Source organism: Neofelis nebulosa, chromosome 2 (genome assembly GCF_028018385.1).
Source record: "Neofelis nebulosa isolate mNeoNeb1 chromosome 2, mNeoNeb1.pri, whole genome shotgun sequence".
NCBI classification, from domain to species: domain Eukaryota; kingdom Metazoa; phylum Chordata; class Mammalia; order Carnivora; family Felidae; genus Neofelis; species Neofelis nebulosa.
The window spans coordinates 193,401,075-193,423,680 of record NC_080783.1 but is presented as its reverse complement, the minus strand read 5'-3'; the positions used below and the strand labels follow the sequence as shown (position 1 = coordinate 193,423,680).

Here is a 22,606-nt window from a genome sequence, read left to right as displayed (position 1 = left end):
TGGCGTCGTTCTCTGTGGGCTGTGTTCACCTCACCATTTCAACCTTCTTATCTGCCCCAAGAAGGAAGTCAGCCAGGAATATATGAATTTTTTCTTTTTTTTTTTCCCCCAGATGGATAAATGAGATATAAATGTTAAATATTTTATGTTTTTAAAAAATTTTTAATGTTTATTTTTGAGAGAGTGAGAGCGCCAGCGGAGGAGGGGCAGAGAAAGAGACACAGAATCTGAAACAGGCTCTGGGCTCTGAGCTGTCAGCAGAGAGCCCCGATGTGGGCTTGAACCCACAGGCCGTGACATCACGACCTGAGCTGAAGTTGGACGCTTAACCGACTGAACCACCCAGGCGCCCGGAATGTTAAATATTTAAGTGAAAAGTGGGGCTGTCAAATGATCCCCAAACACCATCAACAGGGCAAAATGGAAAAATACAGTTTTAATAATTCTATATTTGAACATCTCACCTAATTTGTACTTATTGTTTATGAAGCTTTTATAGTATCTGTATTTTTTTTAGAAACTGTGCTAGCACAGAACAGCTGTGCGGCAAGTTGAGGAAAATGCCACACTGGCGATCTCCCTGCACATTAGGCCCCCGCTTCGTTCTTCACCCTGAACATTCTTTAGAAGCCTGCACTGGGCAGGAACCCAGGCGCAAGGTGGAAAGGATCTCAGCAAACATTATCTCGAAGCCTCCACACCTGCTCTTCAAGGCGCCCCGTGCCCATTGCTTCCAGCCTCCTTCGAAGGTTTTATCTGCACAAAGAAATGTCATTGCCTTATTTACAAAATACTTTCTTCCCATCAAGGACTGTATTCCAGATAAAAGGCTTTATGGGCCTCTGTTGCTTTGTATGGAACAGGAAGCTGCTGCTTGTGTTTTGAGGGATGGGGGAAGGGTCCTACAGGCCAGCGGCAGCAGGCAACGGGGCTAGACCGGGGGTGGCTAATGTCTAGAGGCTGTGCCTGGCCCTGCTGGCTCGTTGACCGGCACCAACAAGGACAGCAGAGCCCATGAGGCAGGTGCCAGCCGAGTCTGGGCTCCGGCGAGGGTTGAGTCAGTCCAGGGTCCTTACGGCCTGCACTTGCACCCAGCTTGGCTGTGCCAGCCATCCGGGGCTTGGAGCTGCTCTGTCCAGGGCCTCTTTCTCAATCTGGCAGCCAGGCCCGATGCCCAGGATGTATCTTTCCCATGACTTGGGCTGTCACTGCAAAGCTCCGCACCACCTCCTGCCCTGCCCGCTGAGGCACCTTTCCTCACAAGGCCTCAGTGTTCCCACCTGTAAAAGGGACACAAGGATCCCTGCATCTCTCTAGACTGACAAGAGGATACCTCAGTTGGTGTGGTGCCAGCCTGAGAGGGAAAAGTCCTGGCCGTGTGGCCCTGGGCCGCTCACTTCCCTCAGCTCCCTGGCTTGCCTCACAAAAGAGTTGTAAGGTTCCCACAGGCTCATGGGAAGGAGAGGGTGCCAGGGCAGGAACTGATCCTGAGACAGAAGTTCAAGCCACCGAGGCGTGGAGAGGATCAGACTCAGGTGGCTGCCCGCATGCCCTTTTCTCCTCTGCCTTCCTGGTTCTAGAAGCTGAGAAGCTGGTGGGGAAACCAGTGAGTATGCAAATCCTTGCCCTGTTGGGAAATGATCCTGGGGAGCTCCCGGTGCATGGCCTCCTGCCAGCCCTTCCCGAACCCCCTCCCACACATCCCCCACCTCACCCTGGGGCTCTTACCAGCTGGGGCCAGGCCCTGAGTCTCCTTGCCAGCTGTCTCAATGCGGGTTAACCCTGCTGGGGGCACAGGGTGACTCCAGAAACCTTGGCCTCCCTGGCAGAGAATGACCTGGCCCCCAACGGATGAGAGTCCCTGCCCACTCTGTCCCCATCCCACTTTGTTAGCCTGAGGAACACCCAGTGGTCTCTGAAGAGCTGGGGAACTTCAACCAGGAGCAGGAGGGCTCTGAGGCTCCAGGGGAGTAGCTGGTTCTCCCAGGCCACCTACCCCGAGACTGCTAGCACCTGGAACATTGTTGGTCTCCCTCAGGGTGGCGTGGGGCAGTGGCTGAGAAGAGGCCACTGCTGACCATGCAGTTGCCACTTCCTTCCCTCATGTCCCCTCCCCTACAGAGAAGGGCAGGGCCCCCGGCCCAGAAGGAGGGGGTGGGCAGGCCTCCATCAGAGAAACTGGGACCCAGTGAAACACAAATCTAGGAGGTGGGTGTGGGGAGGGTGGTGGAGCCACCAGCCCAAACCCCAGGCCCGGCTGGTCCCCTGGGGGCTCCTGGTCCCCTGGGGGCTCCTGCCCCCAAACAAGGCGGTCTCAGGATCCTAGCACTCTTTCTCTGGGGCTTCTCAAATCTCTGGCTCATTTTCTTCCCCCTAGACCAGAGCAGAGTGGGTGGAGTTAAGAGCAGTGAGTAAGTGCCTGTTCAGGGGACCTCCTTGTTCAAGGGAAGGGTGTGGGAGATTTGGCTGAAAAAGACAGGAAGGAAAGCCGTGCAATTAAGGAAACTCAAGCCATTCCAGGCCAGGATATGTAAATCCTTCCAGCTAGTTCCTGGATGGGGAGGAGGCCTCAGGCTGTCCTCCTAGGATGTGGCTTCCTGGAGCCCTTCTCAAGGCAGCTGCTGGCCATCTCAAGTTGTCTGCCCATGTAAGAAATGGCTGCAAAGGTGGAAGAAAAGGATCAGGCAACCCATAGCAACCCACACTGACTCCGACATGTTGCTGGGTCTGGGAAGGGTCCAGCGGCTCAGATTCTGGCTGCTGTCCAGAGAAGAGCCCCACTGAAGGCCAGGGGTGCTTATGGTGCTCTGCCTGCCACCTGCTGGCACCTCCTGGTATGACTGTCTGTGCAGCAGGGGGCGGCTCAGCCCTCACAGCCACCAGCACTGGCCTGAACGAAATGCCAAGAGACAAGCATTTCCAATAGGATCTGAAAACAAGAATTTAAACAGAATAATATGGAGAGTGCTAAGGCAAAAATGGGAATTCTTTTTTTTTTAATACTTTTTTTTTTTTTGGTAACACTTATTTTTGGGAGAACGCAAGTGGGGGAGGGGCAGAGAGAGGGGGACAGAGGATCCTAAGCAGGCTCTGCGCTGACAGACAGCAGTGAGCCAGATGTGAGCCTCGAACTCACGAACCGTGAGATCATGACCTGAAGTTAGACGCTCAACTGACTGAGCCACCCAGGTGCCCCTCTTTTTTTTTTTTTTTTTTTTTTTTGTTGTTTTTGTTTTAATGTAAGCTCTACGCCCAATGCGGGGCTTGAACTCATGACCCTGAGATCGAAAGTCAGTTCTACCAACTAAGCCAGCCAGGTGCCCCCAAAATGGGAATTCTTAATGGCGTCTGCAGCTCCACCTGGCAAAGCGGCACCAGACGTCACGATCACGCCTCCTACAAAACGGGAAGCTCCAGAAAATTCCAACTGCTATGGGTAACAAATAACCCAAGAAAAATCCTCAGGAACTGGAGGAATAAGGAAAGGGAGAAAAACAAAGCATTCACATTTCAAAAGTGATTGGGGCGATAAAAATCACAGTGAGATCCGTGTTTTAACCCCTTGGTACATTCTCTACAGCTCAGCAATCCCACTGCTAAGAATCCTGTTTGCAAAGCCGAAGGCGCCATGATACTGCCCGAAATGGCAAAAGAAGGAAAAGAGCATTCATGCCATCAGAAGACCGGTTACATAAATTTTGGTGTAAGCATATAAAGGAATGTGAAGTAGCCGACAGAAGTGAGGCGGCTGCATTTACAGAACACTTTCCAATCTGGATTACTAGATCAAAAACGTACGCCACCATTTTTGTAAAAGCCACATGCGTGTGTGCGAATAAACTCCTTTGGGAGGACACGCAATGAACTGCCTCTGGGAAGGACAACTAGTCGCTGAGGGACAGGTGGGCTTTTTTCCTTGACCCTACTCCAGCCCTATTTGAATGTATGTCGTTTGCATGTGTTAGTTATTCAAATGAAATATTTTAAAGCCTGAGGAAGGTACAGAAGTAAGTCATGGGGGTGGGGGTGGGGATCTGAAGAGGGTTATTTTGGCCCGGGCGGGGCGGGGGGGGGGGGGTCCTCTAAAGTTTATTCTAGTACACGAACAGTCAACACTTACAGCACAACGTGTGCGTGTTGTTAAAACATGACAACTGCCCATTCTGAAGATCAAAACGGTTGAATGTCAGCGACTGCTTGCAGTTCAACTGAACATTTATGAATTATCTACACGTACTAATGAGTATTTACGGAGACTGTATCACAACACATTCAGAGAACCAAAACAGGCTGAGCCAGAAAATGGATACAAACCGAAGGCCCGATATGATCTTCCCACCTGCCATGAGCCATCCTCCAAACCCTCCTTCCTGGGGACCACCACCCTGAGCTGAAGTGGGGATCAGAATCCATACCACCGGCTGTCTTAGCAGTGAGAACCTTTACTCTGCAGAAGCAGTTTCTTTTTTAACTTTTTTCAACGTTTTATTTATTTTTGAGAGAGGGAGAAAGAGTGCAAGTGGGGGAGGAGGGAGAGAGAGGGAGACACAGGATCCAAAGCAGGCTCCAGGCTCCCAGCTGTCAGCACAGAGCCCGATGTGCGGCTCGAACCGACGAACCCCAAGATCACGACCTGAGCTGAAGTCAGCCGCCCAACCGACTGAGCCGACCCAGGCGCCCCTGCAGAAGCAGTTTTTGAAGCCAAGTGAAAACGGTTTCAAATCATGAAGCTTCCCATTTAGAAAATTCAGACACGAGCACATTGACATTAACACAGGAATGAGACTCCCAATTCCTTCTGACTCTCTCCGCGTCTTCCACGCACACCACCTTCCCCGGGCACTGAGGAGGACACCAATCTGGGAGAAGTCACTGTGTACAAAGAAGCACAAGGCCGCTCTCTCTCTCTCCACACTGCGCCAGGGCAGTGGCCCTGGAGTTGGGCTTCAGAGGTGAACTTCTACATGTAGTAATTAATGCCTCAGTCATTTGGAGTGAGGCTGAGGGGCAGAGCAGTCAGGAATAAAAGCAGAACAACTAGGTCACAGCGTGTTTCAAAACAGCATATTTACTCCTTTCAAAGTTTGGCCATTTTAATATTTATTTCAATGCCCTTATTCACCGCACAGGTTGAGATATCGACAATACTCTCTATAGACTACTTAACAGAGTATTCTAGAGCACCCCAAGGCTCAATTTGTGCAAGCACTGGAAAGGCACCCAAGACACATACAGCAGCTCTGAAAAACCTACGCTCAGCTTGTACGGGCCGGATCCGAACTTACGGCGCTTCCCTCGGCCCCTCCCCCAGAAGAGCTTCCGATCTTTCACTTGGTGGGTTGTCCTTGCTCTCCGTCTTCAACTTTGTAGGGTCAGATGCTATTGAGAACATTTTGAGTTTTTTTTTTTTTAATTTTTTTTAATGTTTATTTGTTTTTGAGAGAGAAAGAGACAGAATGCGAGTGGGTTGGGGCAGAGAGAGAGGGAGGCACAGAATCTGAAGCAGGATCCAAGCTCCAAGCTGTCAGCACAGAGCCTGACATGGGGCTCGAACTCACGAACTGTGAGATCATGACCTGAGCTGAAGTCCGACGCTCAACCGACTGAGCCACCCAGGCGCCCCGAGAACATTTTGAGTTTCAACAAACTATTTCCTCAGCCCCTGGAAGAGCATACTTGAGACTCCCTAGGGAGCTCTGTACAGACACCTCCCAGGAGAAGACACAAAATACAACTACCAAGTGCCTGGGTGTTTTAAAATGTCTCATAACTACCAAAAGGAGCGAAGGACAATCTCTTCCCGATGTGGACATGAGAAGCCTAAAGGCCTAAAGCAAAATACCATTCCAAACCCAAGTAACCTGGTGAAGACCTGTCCGGAAGGAAGCCCCTCTCAGGGCTCCTGGCAGCTGTTCCGGTTCCGAGGTCATCGGCCCAGTGGATGTTTGCGGACAAATTTAGTTAATAAGCAAAGTTACAAGCCCCTCTCAGGGCTCCGGGCAGCTGTTCCGGTTCCGAGGTCATCGGCCCAGTGGATGTTTGTGGACAAACTTAGTTAATAAGCAAAGTTACAAACATCACAAGCACGGTAAGCAGGATCTCTTGGGTTTCTTTCCTAAACCTCCCCAATCTAAAGACACAAGCAGTCTCTCAGGACGTAAATATCTTCGGTCTGTGGCCAACTTTCAGGACAACTGGCAGGTCCCCTAATCAATGATTAAAACTTTATAGAGAAAAGAAGTATAAAGCAAGCAGCCTACTTCTAACCATGATTATACATACACATGTGTATTCACATACAGGGGTATGCTTTTATTTATTTACTTTTTTTTTTTTTTTTTTAATTTTAACTGTTGATTTATTTTTGAGAGAAAGAGAGAGAGGGCGAGTGGAGGGGAAGAGAGAGGGAGGCACAGAATCCGAAGCAGGCTCCAGGCTCTGAGCTGTCAGCACAGAGCCTGATGCGGGGCTCGAACCCACAAACTGTGAGATCATGACCTGAGCCGAAGCCGGAGGCCTAACCGACTGGGCCACCCAGGCGCCCCAAGTATGCTTTTAAATAATACATCTTTTTAAGTGCACTCCGACTAGACCTCCAGCAAATGTCAGAGAGTCAGAAATATTTTCAGGTTTGCTGTGTGCTTTTCCTTGGGATCATGGAAACTGTAGGAACCCCCACTCCTCTCTTCCGGGAAAGGGAGAAACTGACAAAGAAGGACAGAGAAAGCTTCTGGTTCCCATTGTTTTCAGTTTTACAGTTGTTTCTTTCTTTTTTTAAGGAACAATCTAAATATAAGAAACTATTTTCTTAAAAATGCAGACACCGGAGTCCTCTTACCAAAGACATAGCCAAAGACATCTAATTAGCCACAGAGTCAAAAAAAAAAAAAAAAAAAAAGTTTATTTGAGAACAAGACTGAAAGCGTTTGCACATCCGACAAGGTAGACTCATTCTGATAACAGATGCCATCCGTATTCAGCTCTACCAATATTATCACAATGGAACATATTTTTTCTAACAAAGATATGGGCATAAATCAAGGACTATGACTAAACAGCATCAAAGGAAAGGTGGGGCCCCAAATCTTATCCCACAGACTGATTCGCAACATAGGATTTCAATCAAACACTCCTAATGCAGTGGTTCGCAACCTGGCTTATCAGAATCCCAGGAACTCTTTGGAAGGAAATCCCCAAAACTAGACTGCACCCCAGTCAGAGTCTCTGGTGGGGGGAGGGCCCAGGCATCGGTAGGTCTTTAAGCTCTCCAGGTGATTCCAGTGAACAGCCGAGGTAGAGCACCACTCAAGAGGCAGGTGACAGTTCAACAAATCGGCAAGATCCTCAGCCCGGCCGGCCCGGTGAGGAAGGGGGTCTGCCGGGCATCGCTGGCTCTCGCGGATCCTATCTTTCACTCTGCTCAAGAACTCCATACGTTACTGGCTTTGGGTGCAACTGAGAGCCTTTCCATATGCCTTAATGATTTTTAGAGCAATGTTTAATCAGGCAGATACCAGCAAAGAGAGAAAAATGGAGAATGAAAGAAATTTCCATCAGGCATGATATGAATAAATAAAATAAGTGAAAAAACAATCTCAGGTTTAAAAGTAAAGCATGAGAAGTCAACACCTGTGAAATTTTATTTATATAAAAGAATAAAAATATTTTAAAAGGATTGATTTAAACTTAGGTCTTTCAGCTTTTCCTGTTCCTTGAACATGAAACTGCTTCCAACGCAGAAAGATTTAAGATAGGTAATTATTAAATAAACACTCTTTACCTTTCCCCTGCAAAAAAAAAAAACACACAGAGCCGCGTTTCCCATCTTATTTATGGTAAACCAGATCATTCTCTGTTAAAAATAGTGGCAACTGCGCGAAGCGGACGATCAGATATGCCAGCAGGAAGGTGTGAGCTGTACAACGGCATTACAAAAAGTCCCAAAAGAAAAGAAGATGGTAAAAACAATAGAAAAATAATAAAACACAAACAAAATAGGAAAATGCCAGATATTTACAGCCTCCCTCTGAAATGTGACCTATGTTCTACTTTCAGCATAAAACAAAACCGGAGAACATGTCTCGATGGGTATCACAGACGAAGAAGCTGGTGCCAGCCAGTTTGGGGGGGGGGGGCGGTGGAGGGGGGGGAGACACTCATTCCAAGAAGGGAAAAATGCACAGTTAGCAACTTGCTGGAATTGTAACCACGTCTTGGTCTTCTTGCTGTTCTGTTACCAAAAATGACACAAAGTAAATGATCCAATGTGGTCTTACAGAAATGACTTGTCACCACGGTTCAGAACAAACTATTCAGAGTCACAGGCACTGGGTCTGGGAAAGCAGAGGTGGGTGGCCGCACACTCAGGTGAGGGATATTTATCTTTGTGAGGTCGGAGGAGGGAAGCAGGGCTCTATAGCCTGGAAGCTTCTGCACTAATGAGTCTTCTAATAGTCCTAAAGAGAGAAAAACAAAGTCCCAACTTACTCTCAGTAGAACATCAGTTTGAACCTAGGGGGGAGAAAAAAAACCTCGCCCATAAGGAACCCTGCTAGGGGGTTGCTCTGTAGCCAAATATTCTACTTCATATGTAACAGACAACACTTCACATCTGAAAATGGCCTGTCTTCCAAGTCCAGAGAGGGACGGAAACATCAATGCTGCCCTTATCAGGCCCCCTGAGCTCACCAATCAGAGAAAGAAAGAAAAAAAAAAAAAATCCTAGTAGTAATTCATTCTTTAATCAAAAGGACTTTTTCTTCAGGAAAAATGTGTGACCCCTTTCTCTACCCAAAATACAAAAGAAAGTAACACCTACAAGTTGAAGTGTACCCAAATGGACACCCCGGCCTTCAAAATGAGAGCTGCAACCCGAGAGAGACAAGAGAGACACGAGACAGAGAGACAGAGAGAGAGAGAGAGAGAGAGAGAGAGAGAGAGAGAGAGAGCGCTCATGCAGGAGCACTCAGGCTCTGAGGACAAACACATGGTTCTAATCATCTACAAAATCACCAGTCTCTCTGAAATGGTCTGGCTGATACTTACAGCTCGTGGTTTTTTGTTTAACTTCAGATCAATCCTGTGATAGAAAAGATAAAAGATATTTGCATTTTAATTTACAGAAAAAGGGGCCAGGAATCAGCTACTGCATAGGGCACAAGCTATAACAAAGACTATTTGGTTAAGTAAAATCCACATTCTTCATTAGACTATGTCACATTTAGTTGTTTACCCAGATATTATTGAGCAAGTATTTAAAAACATAAGCAGATACTCTTGCCGCAAGGCAGACTTAGATGACAAAAAGAAATATACAGCAGTTACGAAAGCCGTATCATTTTAAAACTATTCAAAACTAGGCGTTAAAGAGATTGGATTAAAAGGGCATGCTCTACAGTTAATGTGTTAGCTCTGTAACTCTATCACTGATAATCACTGAGACACATAATGATTAAGAACAGGAAAGAGACTAGGAGTTTGTATTTCTGGACAGGAAACACAAAAGAAATTAAACAATTTCAATTTTTAGGTCTTTCCGAAGCAAAATATCAAGATCTTAAACTATTAATCTCCTTACGAAGCAAAGCCAGAAAATCAATTTAAATGTGAATTAAAAGTAAAGGTTATCTACTTTTAAAGAAATTAAAATGCATAAGAGTGAAGTTTACTTAATTTTGCTTAAGTTATTAAATAAAATGTTACCTCCATCACGTTTTTCTGTTTTTAAAAAAAACTTCCCAGCCTAACCTAATATACATACCTACAATTAAACAGATAAACTATGGGTTAGAAAGGTCTCAAAAAGGCATATCGGTCTCTACACACTAAACAACACAGCACAAATACTAATTCAAATCAAACTTACTCAAAGTCATAATCAAACATGCCAGACGGGCTGAGGGGCAGCATTTGAAAGGAAGAAAGCAATAGAAATTAATATACTAATTGAATAAATTAGTCGATTAGCCACCCTAGCAAGATTTGTAGAAACAAAATCAGCTTTCAGAATCTTAAGCGATAAAGTTTCAAACATCAAAGCACCCAAGATTTTGTGGTTGGGAGAGTCCCTTCCCTCCTGGATTTTGTATCAGAGCAGACTATGAAAGGAAAAGTTATTTCATTAGGAAACGAGGTAACTGCAGGCCCTCTATTAGCTGCCAGACTCAGAGTTAGAACTTGTAAAATATTTAATTGTCATGAAGAATATAAATAGGGCATTAGAAGAAATAGAGAAAGAAGGGTTTAGTCATACAATGAAAGGTGCTTCGAAGACAGTACTAACAATTCAGCACAATATACTTTGACCAACATAAGAGATAAAAACATCACACATTTTTTTTTTTAAAAAGAAAGCATTTTGCAACTTTGAACTCAAGTTCTATGTTGGAGGCATGTCTGGGGAACACGGTCCTCTTTCTACAGCATTCATCCTAGAGGCCCAGGGTCAAACGAATCACCTCAGTGCTAGGCCTGCTCCAGAAACTGCAGAGGCAAGTCACTTTGCCCCTGAACTGGCGATAACAGCTAACTGTTCCTGTCAGGGCCAGGACTTCGAACACCCAAACTGACGGCCCCCCCTACTAAAACAAAGGAGAGCCGATCTCCCCAAGCCCCCAAGCCTCGGGGATCTGCAAGGGAACGGTGAAGGGGAGGAGGCTGTGTAGGCCATCGCTGCTAACAGACCACGGTCCGGGCAGACTTCCAAGGCAAACATGAACCCTGAGCATGACACCGGCTCCTTGGCTGTTGTAACACTTTTTACACCGTAGGTAGGTGCTGGAACAATGTGCAAAATGCTGTATTCTCCTCCTAGCCCATGTTTGCAAGAGTGAAGCTGGAAGAAAGCATAACTTCGGTATCCCTTATGCAACCGTGTCACTTACGGCATCTGGGAAAGGGCACACGGTGTACCAACCAGGAACTATCAACAACCTAACTCTCGGCCTAACTTAATTTTGTTCGCAAATTAAAGTAGACTGTACCCACCTAAAGAAAACTTCGCAAACTACCTGGAAGAATTCTAGGGTTTTGTATATTAGTAAAGACCTGTAAGAACAGCTGTAAGTTATTATTGCAACTTTCTTCCTTACAGCCGCTGGGACTTATTGTTCAGATACCATGTAAAATATAAGAATTCAGAACAGGGTGATCATTTGTGAATGCTAAACATTATTTGATAAATGTTCATATTCCTAAGGAGGACAAATCCAAAAGTTATTCCTTTTTGCTCAAGTTCCATATTTATTTCCACTTTGCTTTACTCAGCACTAAATAGGGCCTGGCAGGGGCACCTGGGTGGCTCAGTCGGTTAAGCGGCCGACTTCGGCCCAGGTCATGATCTCGTGGTCCGTGAGTTCGAGCCCCGCGTCGGGCTCTGTGCCGACAGCTCAGAGCCTGGAGCCTGTTTCAGATTCTGTGTTTCCCTCTCTCTGACCCTCCCCCGTTCATGCTTTGTCTCTCTCTGTCTCAAAAATAAATAAACGTTAAAAAAAATATATTAAATAGGGCCTGGCACACAGTGGGTACTCAGACATTTGCTGAAATAATTTACAACTGACTTCATCTAAATAGGTGGGGGGGAGGGTTGTGGCACATTGCGGGGGAGATACAAATACCGTTCGGGGTGCAAACGTTCAAATGTGTACAAATACAGCACTCCAGCCCCAGCCCCATGCCCACTAGGAGAGACATCAGTCAGGGGTCTGGGATCTCTGGGAGAGACATCAGTCAGGGATCAGTCAGGGGTCTGGACACTTCCTGACCAAAGATGGCAGGAATCTGAGAACTTTAACTGGCCACTGAGATGCCACTCCAGTGCACTGAACCTGTTTACACAGAAAGAAGGCAAATCAGCTCCACTCTGCTCCCTTGGGGCAGGTAAGCGCCTACAGCCAAAGGGAGGAGGCTGGCCAGATACCACACTAGGCGGGTGACAAAAGGCTCCAGCTTTCCAGACAGAAAATGTCATTTGTGAAAGCAATAACTAACATCGAAGATCTTTATAAATCCTAGTATTTATAAAAATGGCAGGAAGAAATGCTTTTTCTATGGAAATCTACTAGTACTAGAAGCCTGCAGGAGGAAAGTTAAGTTCATGCTTAATTCCATTTATCGGTCAGCTGATCATGGCATTAAAAAAAGGGAAGGATTGGGGCACCAGTCGGTAAAGCGTCCGACTTCGGCTCAGGTCATGATCTCACGGTTCGTGAGTTCAAGCCCCATGTCAGGCTCTGTGCTGACAGCTCGGAGCCTGGAGCCTGCTTCGGATTCTGTGTCTCCCCCTCTCTCTGCCCCTCCCCTGCTCATGCTCTGTCTCTCTCTGTCTCAAAAATAAATAAAACATTTAAAAAAAATTTTTTTTCCAAAGGGAAGGATTACCTATAATAAACAGTAGCTATCTACTGTACCACAAATGGAAGAAACATCCAGAAACTTTCAAGGAATGTTCCCCCTACTCAGGACACTGTGAAATAGGAAAAGAGTAATTACTTTAAAATGACACTGGAGTAAATTTAATAAAAGCAACACAGAGCATGACAATTATCTTGACAATTTAAAAAAATATTTTGAGTATGTTTCCCTCGGGGGGTGGGGGGCGGCCCGGGTGGCTCAGCTGGTTGAGCGCCTGACTCTTGATTTCTGCTCAGGTCATGATCCCAGGGACATGGGATCACACCCCGCATCAGGCTCTGCACTGAGCGTGGAGCCTGCTTAAGATTCTCACTCTCTCTCCCCCTGCCCCTTGTTCCACCCCTCCCCCACTCACGTGCTCTCTAAAAAAAAAGATTATGGTTCCCTGCTACTGTTTGTGATCAGTTAGCATTAGTCCTACCACAGTGATTATATAGCCTATAACCTACACACAAAAAAAGATAAGCAATTTTTGCTATTTGTTACTGCAGTTACGAGATTGGCATAGTGATTTTTGGTTTGCAGGAAAGTGCTGAGCAGCAGTCTTGAGTCACCATTTGGAGGAAATACTATTTCTGCAGTCTAAAAACCACCACCACCATTGACAAGAAAAATTTTTCGAAGAATTAAAGAATCTATTGATGCCTAGGAGGCTTAAATCAGTTTAAGTTCATTCTACATTATCCCCATGTGCCATAACCACGAAGCTAACAACGTGAATGCCTTGGGTGCGTGTGAAGGAACATCCTACACGTCTGTGGAACAAGCCAGCCCAGAAGCACACTGGAGGACAGGGAGCTCCGCCCCTTCCTTGCCCTTCCCCTTTCCTCTCAATGTGCAGCCTCCTGAGGCGCCTGGGTGGTTCAGCCAGTTAAGCGGTCCACTTCCCTTCAGGTCATGATCCCATGAGCTCCAGCCCCGCGTCGGGCTCTGTGCTGACAGCTCAGAGCCTGGAGCTGCTTCAGATTCTGTGTCTCCCTCTCTCTCTGCCCTTCCCCTACTCGTACTCTGTCTCTCTCAAAAATAAATAAAAACATTAAATATATATACACACACACACACATATATATGTATATATGTGTGTGTATATATATATATATATATATATATATACACACACACACACACACACACACACACACACACATCTATCTATCTATCTATCTATCCACACACACATATATGCAGGCTCCCAAGAGGAGCAGGACAAAAGCCAGCCTGTGGATACCTGGTTTTCATGCCTCCCAGAAGAAGGTTTGAGGTCAGGGCAAGATTCTTCTAGAAACTATGCCATTACCCTCTCTGAGTACAGCTGTTTAATTTCCAATTATCTGAGTTAATAGTCCCAGGCAGAGTGAATGCTAAAATCTTCTCTGGATGACACCTGACCTCTCTGTCCACTGATGTCATACCTATCTCAGTACACACTGTAAAAACAAAAGAAACCAAAAGACAACCCCCACCCCACATACACAGTGGACATACATTAGCTAGAAAGGCACTCTCCTATCTTACAGACTTTATATTACTCCTCTCTGATATCTGAAATCAGCATATTAGAGAGATATATAACAAATCACAAGCAACCAAAAAACTTGTATTTAAAGAGAAAAAAGGCATGTCAGATCAGCTCTCTCCATCCACGAGCGAATAACTGTAGGCAGGGACCAGGATTAAGAGCAGAAGACTTTCTCCACTTTTCCAGCTTCCCAACATGTACTAGTGGCATTTTCCAAAGACTATTACACACATTCCATTTCTACTTCCCCTTTTGCCCTTCTAAAAGGATTCCAAATTCACCGCATTAAACCAAGTTTTCATAGAATGCCATTCTTCTACACTAGAACAGTGGGAAGGATGTCTTCCTTCATGGTTACTCTAAATGCCCACCAATTCCTCCACTGGAGAAAACTTCTATTTCACTTGGATCAAAGCAATCTCTCCCCATCTGCAACACAAAGAGGGCACCAATCCCAAAGAATTCTCACTCTGGTACAGACCCTTAACAGCAATGGTCACGGAGGCTGGGGGGTGGGGTGGGGTGGGGGTGGAGGTGGGGGTGGGGGTGGGCAGGGGGGGCAGGGGCGGGCGGGGAGGGGTCTGACCCCTGCCACTGACCTGTGCCGGTTTTTATTCTTTCGTTTTTTATGGCTGCTGTGATGACTCCCTGAGGAAGTAGAAGAAGCAGCCTTCTGAGGCTTCACTCCCTGCACAGATCCATCCAGATCCTCAGGGTCCTCCTGGCTGGGCTCATTTTCCTGATTGTGGAAGTCTGGAGAAGTATCACTTTCCGTCCCGCTTCCCGGCTCCCCTGGAGGGAATAAACACAGGTCCCAGAAGCAAGGTCAGCATTCCTCAGGCAGTCTGTCCGGCAGCCAGGAGAGATGTCTCGGAGCACTAATACACAGAAAAAGAGACTATTTCCTATCCTCAAGGACCAGACATTTTACCTGACAGGAAAATACTTGCAGACAGAGAAGGTATGTACCCTCAAGGCATCAGAGTTACCAGTGTTCCTGAACTAGAAGTCTTCTGAGACACTGTAACCAAAAGCAGCCTTTCTAAGCACTGCTGGGAGACGGGACCATACAACCAGGAGTTATTTAAACACAGAATCCACGAATGGGATTAATAATTATACAAGAAGCCTGGGTTCCTTCCCCAAACTGTACAGAAATCCTGTCTATCAAGAAAGGGGGCTTGGGATGCCTGGGTGGCTCAGTCGGTTAGGCCTCCGACTCTTGGTTTCAGCTCAGGTCACGATCTCACCAGGTTCTGGTATCAGGCTCCGCGCTGACAGTGCGGAGCCTGCTGAGGATTCTTTCTCCCTCCCACCCTCTCCCTCCCCAGCTACGTCTCTCTCTCTCAAAATAAATAACTCTATAAATAAATAAATAAAGTGGTAATATTCTTCAGCTGACACATATTCCCAATTTTAAGACATCCTTTATATATCAAATAAAAAATTAAAAAACATTCTGCATAAACAAATACTCTTTAAAACATTTATTTATTTATTTATTTATTTATTTATTTATTTAGAGAGACCGCGCGCACACACATGCGACAGAGAGAGAGGGAGAGAGAAATCCCAAGCAGGCTCCATGCTGTCAGCACAGAGCCCAATATAGGGCTCGAACTGACAAACTGTGAGATCAGGACCTGAGTCAAAATCAAGAGTCGGACATTTACCCAACTGAGCCACCCGGGTGCCCCATAAATAAATACTTTTAAGAATAATTGTGTATACTCTGGCAGATGTATACCTAGGTTTTTCCTGAAAGGAATTTCTTGAGACCTTAATAGATGAGGATGGAAGAATACTTTCATTTCACTTTACTCAGATACTGAAGGACCCTAAGTACGTACACGTTTTCTTGTTTTAAATTTTTCTTAATTTTCTGTACACTATCCGTTTGTAAAAACTGTCAAGAGGGGTCTTGTGGACAGCAGAGCCAGACCCCAGTTTTCTTCTTTTTATACCTTTGTATTATAAACTGTTGGGAAGGATTTCAAATTGAGTAGGCCATGGATACAAGAAGAAAAGAAAGGGAGGGTCCCAAAAGAGCAGAAGGGAGAAATGGAACCAGATCTCAGAAATCATGAACCCCTACTTCTTTTTTTTTTTTTTTTAATTTTTTTTTCAACGTTTTTAATTTATTTTTGGGACAGAGAGAGACAGAGCATGAACGGGGGAGGGGCAGAGAGAGAGGGAGACACAGAATCGGAAACAGGCTCCAGGCTCCGAGCCATCAGCCCAGAGCCCGACGCGGGGCTCGAACCCACGGACCGCGAGATCGTGACCTGGCTGAAGTCGGACGCTTAACCGACTGCGCCACCCAGGCGCCCCTATGAACCCCTACTTCTGAACACTTCATGAGAGCAACAGAAGAGGGAGCCCTACAACCAGGAAGCCAGAGAAAGCGTGCTGCTGAACTGTGCTTCTAAGGTTCAGGAAAACCCATTTCACGTAAAAATTAGCAAACAAACTTCAAACTGCAGGAACCACGACTGTGGGGGCACTGGCCTAAGAAGGGACCTACAGATCAAAAGAATTCGAAGTCCAGTTACAAACATTTTCACATTTACAGTCCAATGATTTTCGTGGGCGACAAGACAATTCAATGAAGAAAGCGTCGTCTTTCTGATAAATAATGCTGGGACAAGTGGATGTCCACGAAGGAAAGAATGAAGTTGGAGCCCTGTCTCACACCAAACACGAAAATTAACTCAAAATGTATCACAGGCCTAAATGTAAGTAAGGGCTAAACACTAAAACTCTCAGAACTCATTTGATTAGGCAAATGGTTTCTCAGATAGGACCACAAAAGGAAGCATAACAAGGAAAAAAAATGTAAATTGAACTATACTGTGTTATTATATAAAACTCTTGAGCTGCAAGCAATATTCCAAGAAAGTAAAAAAAAAAACAATTCACAGAAAGGGAGAAATATTTGTGATTCATATATGTGATAAGACCTTTTTTTTTGTTTGTTTCTACTTCTGTTTACAAACCCTTATGCCGAGGGCTCACTTTCAGTAGATTGCAGCGAGGGAGGTGCTCTGCCGGGAAGGAAACCCCAACCCACAAATGGGCTGTCTACAAATGGCTTAGCTCTAGGCTCTCCATGAACATACATCGTGTGACGGGCGAGGGAGCAGCCCCTTTCTGGCTGCACCCTGTTTCCCAGGACAAGAGGCTCTCCACACTGGATTTAGAGGCATTCAGTCACAATCCCGCAGTTGGTAGCTTCGCCCCGTTGGCTCTTCAGCCAAGCACATATACCAAATCTGATGAGGCCTCATATCCAGAATATATGTAAGAACTCTTAGAACCCACTAATGAAAAGAGAAAAAGCCAAATTAAAAAATCGGCAAAGGATCTGCACACATTTCTCAGAAGAAGATACACAGTGGTCAATAACACGTGGAAAGATGCTCAACGTCATGAGCCATTAGGAAAATGTAAATGAAAACCACAGAGACACTAGGAAGATAAACAATAACGAGTGTTGGTGAGGATGTGGAGAAACTGGAACCCTCATACACTGCTGATGGGAAGAGAAAATGGTGCAGCCACACTGGAAAGTTTGGCAGTCCCACAAGTCCCGTGTGAACGAAAACAGGCTCACACAAAACTTGTCATGGATATTCACGGCAGTGTTACTCAATAGCAGCCGAGTGACCATTACCTGCTGAACGCATAAATAAAATGTGGTACAGCCATACAATGCGATATTATTCAGCATTAAAAAGAAACATAATACTAATACACATTCTGTTTTGGGTTTGCTTGTTTGTTTTCCTTGGTGTGGTTACAGTGTTAAGAGCCTATCGTTTACAGAGAACTACCATATCATCCAGCAATCCTACCTCTGGGCACTTAACCAAAAGAACTGAAATCAGGATTTTGAAGAGACACCTGCACTCCCAAGTCGACCGCAGCATTAATTCACATTACCCAAGGTGTGGAAACAACCTTCAGGTCCATCAACAGATGAACGGATAAAGAAAATGTGGTATATACCTATAGCAGAATATATTATTTGGCCTTAAGACAAAGAAGGAAACCCTGACATATGCTGCAAGGCTGATGAATTAGGAGGACGTCGTGCTAACTGAAGTAAACCAGTCCCAGGAGGGCAAACACCGCATGATTCGATTTCGGTGAGGGGTCTAAAATAGACTCACAGAAGCAGAGGGCAGGATGCTGGCAGCCTCCAGGGGGAAGGAGAAATGGCGAGCGGAAAGTTTCAGCCAGACAACACGAAGAATCTCTAAGAGATCTGCTGTACAACACAGTAGTTAACAATACTGTATCGGGCACTTAAAAATCTGTGTGGCTCAGCTGGTAGAGCATGTGACTCTTACTCTCAGGTCTAGCGTTCAAGTCCCAAGTTAGGCGTTGAGCCTACTTAAAAAAAAAAAAAAAAAAATCTGTGGAACCCATTTTTAGTGTTCTTACAACAATTAAAAAAAAAACTCTATGAAACATGTATACAAGAAAAATAGTATGATGTTTAGGATTTTCAGTATAACACAGGGGGTGGAAGTGAGAGTACGGGGGGTGTGAACACGGCGCTGACCGTGTTCTGATGATCTGGGGGCCATGTGCTAGATACGCAGGGGTTTGTCATTTTACGGTCTTTATCGGTCTAGATTCAAAAATTCACTTTGATAAAGAGTTGAAAAGTACTCACTTTTAAGACATCTGGATGGCCAACTGACACATGAAGAGATGCTCAACACTCATCATCAGGGAAATACAAATCAAAACCACAATGAGATACCACTTCACACCTGTCAGAATGGCTAACATTAACAACTCGGGCAACAACAGATGTAGGCAAGGATGCGGAGAAAGAGGATCTCTTTTGCATTGTTGGTGGGAATGCAAGCTGGTGCAGCCACTCTGGAAACAGTATGGAGGTTCCTCAAAAAATTAAAAATACAACTATCCTATGACACAGCAATTGCACTACTAGGCATTTATCCACGGGATACAGGTGTGCTGTTTCGAAGGGACACATGTACCCCCATGTTTACAGAAGCACTATCAACAATAGCCAAAGTATGCAAAGAGCCCAAATATCTACCAACGGATGAATGGATAAAGAAGATGTGGTGTGTATATATATATATATATACACACACACACATACACGATGGAGTATTACTCGGCCACGAAAAAGAATGAAATCTTGTCGTTTGCAACTACGTGGATGGAACTAGAGGGTATTATGCTAAGCGAAATTAGTCAGAGAAAGACAAATATCATGACTTCACTCATATGAGGACTTTAAGACGCAGAACAGATGAACATAAGGGAAGGGAAGCAAAAATAATACAAAAACAGGGAGGGGGCAAAACAGAAGAGACTCTTAAATATGGAGAACAAACAGAGGTTACTGGAGGGGTTGTGGGAGGGGGGATGGGCTAAATGAGTAAGAGGCATTAAGGAATCTACTCCTGAAATCATTGTTGCACTATATGCTAACTAACTTGGATGTAAATTAAAAAAAATAAAATAAAATAAAGTACTCACTTTTCCACATAGTTTACACAACAATATCTACAACAGGCCTTCCTAAGCTATGCCTTTAGGAATGTAAATGGTGACACTCTTTTTGGAAAGTCTAGGGTGTTTTCCAAAACCAAAATCCCATTCCCCGATTCTCCAGACACCAACTGGATTCCATTCTGACACTAACTACCAGAGTTAGGGCAGACCCACAGCTTAAGGGCTCAATCCCATAAGAGTGCCCCACTTCAAACACCAGTCCCAACTCCCAGGCCTCCCATACTTCTGACCAACCAACTATAAATCAGGGGTACCCTAAACCCCTTCCCTCAGCTTCCATAATTTGCTACAATAGCCACACCAACTCAGGAACATGATTTACTTACTGTTAACGTTGTCTATTATACGGGGTACAGCTCCGGAGCAGCAAAATAGAAGAGACGCACGGGGCAAGGTACCCATGCCTTTTCTGGGCCTACCACCCTGCCATTCACCAAGAAAAGCTCCACCGTTTAGGGGTTTAATGGAAATTTCATTACGCAGTCGTGATTAATTAAGTCACTGGCCACTGGTGATTCACTCAGTCTCTAGCCCCTCTCCTCTCCCCTCTCTCAGAGGTTTGGGGGTAGAGCTTAAAGTTCTAAGCCCCCATCCTGGAGCTCTCTAGGGGCCCCCAGCCATCAGTCATCTTCATTAGCATACAGAAATTTCTCTTGGGGGCACCTGGGTGGCTCAGTCGGTTAAGTGTCCAACTTCAACTCAGGTCACGATCTCACAGGTTTGTGAGTTCAAGCCCCACATCAGGCTCTCCACTAACAGTGCAGAGCCCACTTCAGAGCCTCTGTTTCTCTCCCTGCCCCTCCCCTGCTCTCTCTCTCTCTCTCTCTGTCTCTCAAAAATAAATAAATAAATAAACATTAAAAAACATTTCTTTTGCATGCTAGTCATTCTTTTTTTAAAAAATTTATTTATTTCAGAGAGAGAGAGAGAGAGAGAGAATGCACGCACACATGTGCAAGTGGGAGAGGAACAGAAGGGGAAGGAGACAGAGAATCCCCTGCTGACTCTGCTGTCAGCACAGAGCCCAATTCGGGGCTCAATCCCATGAACTGAGAGATCACGACCTGAGCCAAAATTCAAAGTCGGATGTTCAACCCATTGAGCCACCCAGGCACCCCACCTGCTAGTCATTCTTATCGCTCTGGAGATTCCAAGGGTTTTAGGAGCTGTGTGCCAGAACAGGGGACAAACACCAAATATATATTTCCCATCACACCACAGAAAGTAACTGTGCTATATCACGAAAATCACCCTTTGACACAGTAGTGCCATTTTGGGGGCACTATCCTGTAGAAATAAAGTCCATTACAAAAAAGCAAGTGGACAAGGAAGTTTACTGCAACCTTGTTTAGCGGGGAAAATGGAGACAATGTGAATTCTCACCAACAGAGGAGGTACCCGGTATTTTTCAGCTTTTAAAAAGAATGTGAGGGTTGCTTGGGTGGCTCAGTCAATTAGGTATCGGACTCTTGGTTTCAGCTCAGGTCATGATCTCATGGTTCGTGAGTTCGAGCCCCGCGTTGGGCTCTGTGCTGACAGTCTAGATTCCCTGTCTTCAGATTCTCTGTCTCCCTCTCTCTCTGCCCCTCCCCTGCTCATGTTCATGTTCTCTCTCTCCTTCAAAATAAATAAACATTAAAGTAATAATAATAATAATAAATAAAAAGAATGGTGAGATTATAACAATAGCTAACACAGTCCCTACTATAAGCCAGGCCCTGTTCTATACATTTAAAAAAAATTTTTTTAATCTTTATTTATTTTTGAGAGAGACGGCAAGCAGGGGGTGGGGAGGGGCAGAGAGAGGAGAGAGAGAATCCCAAGTAGGCTCCACAAGAGTCAGCACAGAGTCCGACATGGGGCTCGATCTCACAGACTGAGAGATCATGACCTGAGCCGACATCAAGAACTGGGACGCTTAACCAAGCCACCCAGGCACTCCCTCCACACTTCAAATATATCACATCTACAACCTTCACAGAAACCTCTACAACCAAGATGACCATTTGACAGAGACGGGAATTGAGGCTAGAGGTTAAGAAAGCTGCTCAAGGTCACACAGCTCATAAGGTGAAGATTCGGAATTCACACTCAAAGACAGTTTGGCTCCAAAGCCCACGCTCTTCATCACGACTCTACCGTCTCGCTCTATGCACACTCAACCTGCAGGGGTGCATGTGCTAAAGGAAAAAGCAGGTAATATGCACTGGGAGAGCCAATTTTTTCTTTTAAAAAAAAAAAAAAATCCTCTTTATGTACATAGTTAAAATTCCAAGTTAAAAAAAAAATCCCCAACCCTGTGAGTCTGCATCTGTGTGTGTGTGTGTGTGTGTGTCCCAGATGTGTTAGGAATAGTGTTAAGTTGTTAACGTTGATTACCTCAGAAAGTTGGGGGTGAAGTAGAGCATGAGGTAATTAACCTGTTTCATTCACTCATTCATTTCATTCATTCATTCACCTCTAAACAGTTTGACTTAGTACAATCTGAATATATTACTTTTCTAATTAAAAAAAAAAAATCTAATGAAATCTACAAAGATGAGCTTATTTTTTTTTTAATTTTTTTTAACGTTTTATTTATTTTTGAGACAGAGAGACAGAGCATGAACGGGGGAGGGGCAGAGAGAGAGGGAGACACAGAATCGGAAGCAGGCTCCAGGCTCCGAGCCATCAGCCCAGAGCCCGACGCGGGGCTCAAACTCACGAACCGCGAGATCGTGACCTGAGCCGAAGTCGGACGCCCAACTGACTGAGCCACCCAGGCGCCCCTACAAAGATGAGTTTAAAATGGAGAAGGATGATTAGGACAGCCTTCTTCTCCCAAAGCCAGTCCTATTTTTATTTAGGTAAAAAATGCCATCTCTCAAACTGCAAATGGCGAAGGCGCTGGCCAGGGCAGGAATGGGTTGCTGGGCCATGAGGTCATAAAAGCTTTGGCTCACGGCTGGATGACAGAAGGAGCACAGGACTAACTGAGTAGGGGCTGGGCACAGGGAGAGAAAGATTATCTCAAAAAGCGGGAGACAAGACAGAATGGCAAGTTAGAGCAAATTTGGCCAATGTTGCAATTCTATTAAAAGACATTAATAGGGGCGCCTGGGTGGCTCAGTCAGT

The 22,606-nt window shown here is 45.4% G+C and overlaps 1 protein-coding gene across 5 annotated transcripts in view; it reads right to left on the bottom strand.

Moving 5' to 3' along the window:
• Positions 1-417: 417 nt before the first annotated feature.
• MEAF6 (MYST/Esa1 associated factor 6) overlaps positions 418-22,606 on the bottom strand; it is a 34,635-nt gene continuing 12,446 nt past the window's right edge. Inside the window, exons 5-8 of one of the 5 annotated variants that reach the window (XR_009258231.1) lie at positions 14,530-14,722; positions 9,703-9,760; positions 9,046-9,079; positions 6,884-8,456 (exon numbers count right to left, since the gene is read on the bottom strand). Coding sequence is in view for 4 of the 5 variants with exons in the window: in XM_058718029.1 (XP_058574012.1) it covers positions 8,448-8,456; positions 9,046-9,079; positions 9,866-9,895; positions 14,530-14,722 (266 nt within the window). In the remaining variant the exon portion in view is untranslated. Of the gene's footprint in view, positions 757-6,883; positions 8,457-9,045; positions 9,080-9,702; positions 9,761-9,865; positions 9,896-13,585; positions 14,360-14,529; positions 14,723-22,606 lie in introns of those variants that run through there. The other 4 variants (XM_058718029.1, XM_058718030.1, XM_058718032.1 and 1 more) reach the window with 4 other exon arrangements.